Source organism: Rhinolophus sinicus, linkage group LG02 (assembly GCF_036562045.2).
Source record: "Rhinolophus sinicus isolate RSC01 linkage group LG02, ASM3656204v1, whole genome shotgun sequence".
In the NCBI taxonomy this organism is placed as follows: domain Eukaryota; kingdom Metazoa; phylum Chordata; class Mammalia; order Chiroptera; family Rhinolophidae; genus Rhinolophus; species Rhinolophus sinicus.
Genome location: NC_133752.1, coordinates 148,298,293 through 148,306,601, shown reverse-complemented (window position 1 = coordinate 148,306,601; position 8,309 = coordinate 148,298,293). Strand labels below are relative to the sequence as shown.

Genomic DNA, 8,309 nt, shown 5'->3' with positions numbered 1-8,309 from the left:
GGGGCAGGGGGAGAGGGACAGGTGCCTGTGGGAAGAAGGGTAGGGAAGAAGCAAAGGCAGATGGGAGGAGGGGCATGGGATGGCCTATGTGTCCATGTGAGATGGTCCCTGGTTGCCTCAAAGGTTAGACTTGTGTCCATGGAAGGAGCCTGCACTGCATCCAAGGAAGGTCAGCACTGGGTGAGGGGTTGCACAGGGCTGAGGAGCAGGAGGGAGTAGAGGAGACAGAGGGAGCCTGCATGTGGCATACGGAGCACATGCCTAGGCTGGGAACTGGTGTGAACCAGGCGGGAGGGGGTGAGAGTGACGAGTTTGAGATGGGATTCTGGCTGCTGGGGGATGGTGGGGTGGGGTTAAGGAGAAAGAGGCCATGGGGAGCTGGAGCTCTGGTCCAGGCCCGAGTCGACGGAGTTGGAATCAGGCTATGGAAGTGGACAGGAAGAGGCAGAATCACTGAGGAAACACTGCATGGGGCGGGGGCTGGAAAGCATTGGCCAGCTGGAGAGGGGCACGAGGGAGCTGAGGTCAGAACGTTGGAGGAAGCACGCATCGTGTTCACAAGATCACATATCCTTGCATCGCAGCAGCATTTATTGAAACACCAATTGAGACAACCCAGAAGGCAAGCCACCACAGACAGTCGTAACAAGCGGGAGACCCAGGAAGTGGCCTAACCTTCTCCATCCCACCCGCTCTGCATTGGATAGACCCCTCCCCTGCACCTGCAAGGGGAGATCTGTAGCAACCATGGAGTTTTCTTTGAAATGTATAAGGTGCATTGACTAGCAAGACCTGTCCAAAGTCAAAAGGATTCCCCCCACCCCCCCATCCCAATGGGCCTCTCAACCAGGTCACATGAGGAGACTGGCTGGAACAGGTTAACCCAGAGGGAGGCAGTCAATCAGAGAGACAAGCACAACACAAAAACCAGAGCAGTGCTTCCTGCAGAGACCTTCCCAGCCAGGAGAGGGAGCTGCTGGGCTGGGGGAAAATTCCTTTCTGATTCTCAGGCTGTGGGAGACTGGGATGGAAGGCTAGGCTCATTCCTTGTCCCAGGGGAAGGCCATGCTTTCATGATGTCCTTCCATTCCGGCTGACTAGTAATGTCCCCAAGAGCTTGGTGAACAATACAAATTGGCCACAGGTATTTTTGAGTCAAATTGGAGTTAAGTGAAGGGCTGGGAATGACTCTCTAACTGAAGCCAAGAGAACCAGGAAACAACTCCCTAAGAGAAGGTGGCAGAGCGGTCCCGGGGTCTGTTGTTCCTTTGTAGGAACACGTGTAAGATTCGAGAAGCAAGCACACATTTTCCATTCACACACCATCTGTGCTCAGGCGGACGCAGGTGGACCCCGACTCTACGCAAAGCGGACGCACCGGCTGCTCCCGCAGCTAAAGCTGGAGGAGCGGGGCTGACATGGGGCGCAGGAGTCGGGCGCCATCACCGTGATGCTGCCCCCGGTGGCCATGGGGCCAGAGACAATCTGGCGCCCTGGGGTGGTGCTACACGTGAGGCCCCCACAGGTGACTCCACCGCGGGAGCTGCTGACGCCTGTGGGAAGAGAGGTAACAGGGAGGGATGAGTAGTCTGCTGTGATCTCACCGACCTCGGGACAGGCCCTAAATGGCTTCCGCGTGGCAGGAGCTCCCTCCTCCTCAAAGGATTTTAATGGTTAACAACTTAGGCCCAATTCCTCTCAGCATCTTCTAGGGGACTGGGCAAGAAGGAGGAGGGGACGCCCGAACCCAGAGGGGCAAAGCTGCCTGGCCCTATTTCCATGGCTTGCAGTTTACGTCACCACCAGGGGAGGGCGCTCAACTCTGCCTTGGCCAACCCTCTTAATTCTCCCCTGTGGGAGCCAGGGGAGGATGACAGGATGCCTCCCAGTCAGGAAACATGCCAGGTTCAGTGGGTTAGGCGGTCGGGGTCCACTTTGCCCATCAACAAAGCCACTTTCTAGGGGGTTTCAAGCAGATACTTACAGACATTCACTGCGCCCACACCTTCGCACAGCCTATGGATCAAGAAAACTCTGTTAGCTCTGGACACTGAGCTGGATTCCTTGAGGCCGATGGTTGCTTGGGGACAGAGAGGGCTGTCCTGTGTATGGTCCTACCCCCAAAGGCAGGAAGCGCTCCTCCAAAGTCAGTATTAAAGGCTCACTTTCTTTCTTTAACAAGGCCTGATTTCAGCAGAGGTGGGTGAGGTTATGAACTCTACCCATTGCCTCCAATCTGAGTGCCTGGCCCACCCTGGATCGTGCGATGAGACTCACAGAAAGCAATGGAATCACTGCACCAGTGTGTGTGTGAAGGGGCTCTGTGGTCAATGAGGAGCTACTGCAGGCATACAGAGGGCATTGTCCCTGTAATACACAGCCTGTCTGCAGGCCACGCTACAGCCTCGGGTAGGAAGCTACTGGAAGAGGATGGGTGTCAGAGGCACATGACTTGGGTGCAGGTCCTGGCTCTTGCACTTATTAACTGTGTGGCCGCGAGAAAGTCGCTGAACGCTAAGCCTTATTTCCTTATCTTTGGATGGGAAAAATGAAACCTATACCTCACTGGATTGTGACAGTAAGGTGAGCACTTAGCACAGGCCAAGCATATAATAAGCGTTTAATAATTATTATTGAAGTTTGACCCGTACTAGCAGTGGGCAGAGATGTAGCTCACAATTGGGCTTAAGGAAATTCTCTCCCAGAGGACCAGGGCCTTCACCTCCTATGCCCCACAAGGTCCTCTTTAGCCTCACCTGTGCTCCTCGCCCTCCAGCAGGCGCCTGTAGGTGGCGATCTCAATGTCCAGGCCCAGCTTGGAGTTCATCACCTCCTGGTACTCCTTGAGCAGGCAGGCCATGTCCTGCTTGGCCTTCTGCAGGGCGGCCTCCAGCTCGGCCAGCTTGCAGCGGGCATCGCTGATGGCCGCCTCGCCCTGCTGCTCAGCCTCGGCCACAGCAGCCTCCAGCTTGGCCCGCTAGGATGAGAAAAAGCACAGCTTGGCTCACGCCAGCTGACGGAGCTGGGGCAGGGAGAGGAGGGTCCCAGAGAGAAGGTAGGTTAACTGCCTATGACCAGGTACTTAATGGGATGTAAACAACACAAGGGAGGAGAAGGTAGGATTTTCACCATCTCTCCTTGATGGTAGTTGCAGGGTGGCCAAGGAGGGGGTCGTCAGTAACACGGCTCATCCCAGCTCACGTGCTGTGTGATGTGGGAGAGCTCCTGCCATCTCCCTGGGCCCCTGCTTCCTTATTTACACACTTTGAGGCCTGATTGGGGTCAGGCCCTTGCCATTCTGGGGATCAAAGGGCCTGGTGCTGCAGACTACCAGTGCTGGGTATTGGAGCCCTCCCTGTATTCTACCTGGCACTTGGCATTCTCAATCTCAGCAGTCAGCCTCTGGATCATGCGGTTCAGCTCGTTGATCTCCTCCTTGGTGCGGCGCAGGGTCTCCCCGTGACGGATCACCGTGGCCTTCATCTCCTCGCACTGGGGGGAAGCACACATGCTCCTGAGGCTCAGGATGGGACACCCCATGGATTGCGGACACCACGGATGGTGGTGCAGGTTGTACAGCGCTCAGCCTGGGCCACCATCCATGGCAGCCCTGCCCGGACACCTCTACCTGAGAGCTGTCTGCCCTTCTGTTCCCATCCCTAGGAATCAGAATCCCAGACAAAAGAAGCCTTTTCTAATATGTAGCTCGCATGCCTCCCACAGCCATGGTAGGAGGCAGGTGTCCTGTGCCGCTCACCTTGCTGCGGTACCAGGACTCGGCCTCAGCCCGGCTGCGGCTGGCGACGTCATCGTACTGAGCCTTGATCTCAGCCACGACACAGTCCATGTTGAGGTCGCGGCTGTTGTCCATCTTGACGATGACCGAGGTGTCTGAGATGTGAGCGTGGAGAACCTGAAGCTCCTGGGGGTCCAACAGCCAATACATTTGGTTCTGGCACCTGATAGGGGCCATGAGCTCCACCCCGGGGGTCAGTGCACACTCTGGAGGGGACACTGGGAGCATTCACATACAGGCACATCCTAGAATAATAAACCTAGACGTGGCCCTAGAGGTTCAACTGGGGACAGCCCGTGACTTAACAAATGGGAAAACTGAGGCCCCGCATGTGAAAAAGACCTGACTTAGAGTCACCCAGCAGGGGAGCCGGGGTTTGAATGCCAGGACTAGTGATCTGTCTATTATGACCCTTCTCTAATTAGAAACCCACCCTGACCCCCACCCCCACATCTACACTCTCCTATCCATGTGCAGACTGACACGCACACAGACCGGCACACAGGCACACACACTGCCGCACGCAGGGCGCTCACAGGCAGACAGGCCCCCGCATGCACAGCCCACATCCTCCAACGCTATGCCAGGTGCTCACTCGGCACATACACCCGTGTCTGTGACAAGCAACCAACACACTCCTTTTGCGTACGTACAGGTTCTTTCCACACTTACATCACACATGGGGCAAACACATGCACACAATGCACCCTCGCCCCGCTCCCCCAGGTCTCCACACTTTCCTTCCCCCTTCCTGGCTGGTGGGCAAGGGCCCCTCACCTCATCATAGAGGCGCTTCAGGAAGCTAGATTCCTCCACCAGGGCCTCCACGTTGGCCTCCAGGTCTGATTTCCGCAGGTAGGCGCAGTCTACGTCCTGGTGGTGTAGAGAGGAGGAGGGGCGCGTGTGTGGGAGGAGGCCCAGGGAAGGAAGGTGACTCCGTGCTCAGTGTGGTGACCGCACCCCCCACTGGAGGTTGTGCAGATGGGTTCCCCTCTTCCCAGCCCCCTCACCTTCTTTAGAACCACGAACTCGTTCTCTGCCGTGGCTCTCAGAGCCACCTCCTCTTCATACCTGAGTGTGGGGGAGAAGGGGGCCAGAGCTGAGGGGTCAGGGCTTGGATACCATCCCCATTCCCAGGCAAGCTCTTCCAAGGGTCAGAAAGGATTAACTCCCTGCAGATGCTATCTTGTCTTCTCCGTGGTCTATTTTGTGCATTATTCATGAGCTAGCCCTTATGCCAACTTGGCTTATTCCACCCCAGTTCTGCTGCCCGTGGGATGAGATCAGGGACGCATACTCCATCCCTTAAGTCTAAAATCATCTGTGCATCCTACATCCACAGAGAGTTAGTGACCTGGGCAGGAAGTGCCCAGAGCCTGCAACATAAAGGTGACCCAGGAGGGGCAGTGACAAAGACAGCTGCCACACGCCATCAGGATTCCTTTCCTCACTCCCCTGAAACCAGCTCTAAGACCCATGGGGCCTCCAAAGGGTGGAGGTGAAGCCAGTGACTCTGAAGAAACCTCGGTCCCTACTGGACATTCCCTGGGGTGCCAGGCAGTCCCTATTGACAGGCAGGAATTTTAGAGAAGCTGCTTCAAGAGGGTTGTGGGCAGAGCCTTCCCCCTGCCCCTTGCATCCTCCCTGGTCATGTGCACTCACTTCTTCTTGTAGCCCTCCAGCACCTCCTGCACGTGGTTGAGCTCTGAGGCCAGCCTCCCGCTGTCAGCCTCCACACACTCGGCCTCCCGCCTCAGCGTCTCCATGTAGCCATTGAACAGCGGCTCCAGGTTGCTTTCACAGCAGCGCTGGTTCTGGTAGAACTGCCACTTGGTCTCCAGCAGCTTGTTCTGCTGCTCCAGGAAGCGCACCTGCCGCCCAGGGTGTGGGAGAATCAATGGGGCGTCTAGGGAAGTGCCTGGTTCTCAGAACTCGCTCTGCCCTGATGCTTCCAGAGCCAGCCAAGGACTAAGCCATGGGGTTGAGTGTCTGCATCTCAAACGGCCTGTCACCCAGCTCCCAGGGAGGCAGTATGGGTGTGAGGGAAAGCACCCAGGCTTGAAACCAAAGGTCTGGTTCAAGCCCTAGCTCTGCCACTTTAAGTGGGTAAGTTGTCTAACCTCTTGGTACTTGGTTTTCTCATTTCTAAAACAGAGATAACAGTACCTTCCTTAGAGTTGTGAGAATTGAACAAGTTAATGCACGTAAAGTGCTTAGAACAGTCCCTGACACATGTTAAGTGCTCCACTAATTTAACTATTACTATAATTACCATTTATTTATTTATTTATGCAACATTTATTGAATATTTACTGTGTGGTGCCAGGACCTATATTAAGATACATACACAGTCAAACACACATACTTGTATACATCTATCTATCTATCTATCTATCTATCTATCTATCTATCTATCTATCTATTTCATTCAGTTCTCACAACACTTTGGGTGGGGGAAATATTTCCTCCATAGTACAGATGGGGAAACTGAGACCCCAAGGTGTGAAATGACTAGCTCATTGTCACACAATTAGTAAGTGATGGAGTTGGGGTCTGCAGCCCCTTGAGTCCCCTTTGCCTGCTCACCACAGTATGTCTGAGCAGCTCATCTAAACTCTCTCAGCTTCCATTTGGTATTCAAAAAACGGAGATAATATCTACCCCATTGGGTCATTTTGAGGATTAACGAAGATCACTAAAGAGAAAGTGATAACAGGAAGGTCACCCCTGTTACCCTCTAGCCCCTGATCCCAGACTCCAGATCCTGGTCCTGTCTCCTCTGCCGGAGTGAGGTCTTGTGGACACAGGAGGAGCCAACATGAAGGGAGGTACAGAGGCAGGCCTTTGGGGGGGCAGCCTCCCAGGGTGCTGTGCTTATCACACTGCATTGCTCGGCCTCCTCCCACCAGCCTGGCCCCCTCCCCTTCCACATTCCATGCCCTCCACGTATGAAGGAAGCTGCCAAGCCTGGTTGGTTAATGGTCAGATTTCCTTTTCCACTACTGTCCTTGGAAAATAATACTAGCAGCTAACATTTATTGAGCACTTACTATGTGCCAGCGCTTTCCATGCATGAACACATTAATCCTTACAACCAGCAGATGAGGCTGCTTCTCTTATCCAGACACATAACATGCCTGAGGTCTCATGCTGCTGAGGGGCAGAGCCAGGATGGGGGAGGCAGCGTGGCTCCGAGCCATGCCCCAGCCCTTTACATACTGCTCGAGCCATAAGCCACATGCCCTTTGTTCTCTGCATTAGCTCCCACTCTTCCAGCACACAGTGCCCAGTACAGGTTTTCAGGGGCAAGTCCGCTATTCCTATGTTGTCTCTGGAAACACACACACACTTTAGACCACAGACTTGATTCCTGGACCACTCTGGGTCCTCAGCACACTTGGCTGGAATTAAACGATGACAACTGATCCTTCTGCCCATAATGGTTGCATTTCTCTCCCTCTGCTGTCTCAAACCTGGCTGCCATGCTGTCTCCTCAACAGACTGGGACCTTCCCAAGGGAGGGCAGGGCTGGGGTCTTCTCTGGACTGTGCTGGGCCTCACTGACCTTGTCGATGAAGGCAGCGAACCTGTTGTTCAGACACTTGATCTGCTCCTTCTCCTCATGCTTCACGCACTGTGCGTTGGGGTCGATCTCCAGGTTGAGGGGCGTGAGGAGGCTCTCGTTGACAGACACGGTGGTGATGCAGGGCGGGCTGGGTCCGCACACGCCGCCCGAGCGGTATCCGAAGCTGCGGCCATAGGAACCTGTGTGGAAGCCGCCCACAGCCATGCGGGGCCCACAGGCGCCCAGGTGAGAGAGGCTGCGGCTGCCGAAGCCCGTCAGCCCCCGGTAGCAGGACACCCCCCGATAAGGGGCAGCGGTGATGCAGCAGCGGTTGCCAGTTTTGGGGGCCACAGCTGAACAGGAGCTGAAGGTTCTGGGGACGCCACATCCTGAGTTGATCCGGTAGGAACGGCACGACATCCTGTGGGTCTGAGCAGAGGCTGAGCGCTGGGGGAGTCCTTGATGGTGAGGGCTGTGGGTGTGCTGCGTAGATTCCTTATGGCCGCTCTGATCTTCCCTGGTCCTTTTATTAGTGGGGAAAGCTGGGGTTGGCTGCATAAAAGGAGTGAAAAGGCATTTAATGTTGTTTATTGGCTTGGGGAGTTTGCCAGCAACTCCCCAAGGACTCATCTTAAAGGTGAGCTCAGTGGCGACTCTGGGACTCTGTAAACGTATTGAAGATGTTATTAGGAACACTGTACGTTTGCACTTTTCATCTTCAAAGCTGTTTACATGTATTAAGTAATTAATTTTCCTTCTCCCTGTGAGATGGCCTCAACCCACACCTGGAGACGGATTTGAACTTCACAACAGTCTGAGGTGGATGGGTTTGGGGCAGAGGCTGGGTCTTCTGTCTCAAGGAGAAGTTCTAGGGTCCCAGGTTGGGTGAGACCACGAGAGGTCGTTACCTCTGTCCTGGCTCCTCCCAGGACTCATTCTTAAGTAAAT

General features: G+C 54.8%; 1 protein-coding gene across 2 annotated transcripts; it reads right to left on the bottom strand.

The window, feature by feature from the left end:
* Positions 1 to 1,359: 1,359 nt before the first annotated feature.
* On the bottom strand, positions 1,360 to 7,781 carry LOC109443763 (keratin, type II cuticular Hb5). 2 transcript variants are annotated; one of them, XM_074319151.1, is made up of 9 exons: positions 7,362 to 7,781; positions 5,459 to 5,667; positions 4,807 to 4,867; positions 4,574 to 4,669; positions 3,758 to 3,922; positions 3,367 to 3,492; positions 2,757 to 2,977; positions 1,981 to 2,016; positions 1,360 to 1,546 (listed from the first exon to the last, which is right to left on the bottom strand). In XM_074319151.1, exons 1-9 carry the CDS (start codon positions 7,779 to 7,781, stop codon positions 1,360 to 1,362), a joined length of 1,521 nt encoding a protein of 506 aa, XP_074175252.1. The 2 variants fall into 2 exon arrangements, with proteins under 2 accessions (XP_074175252.1, XP_019580068.1); XM_019724509.2 differs by having other exon boundaries at positions 1,360 to 1,553; positions 1,985 to 2,016.
* Between the last annotated feature and the right edge of the window lie 528 nt (positions 7,782 to 8,309).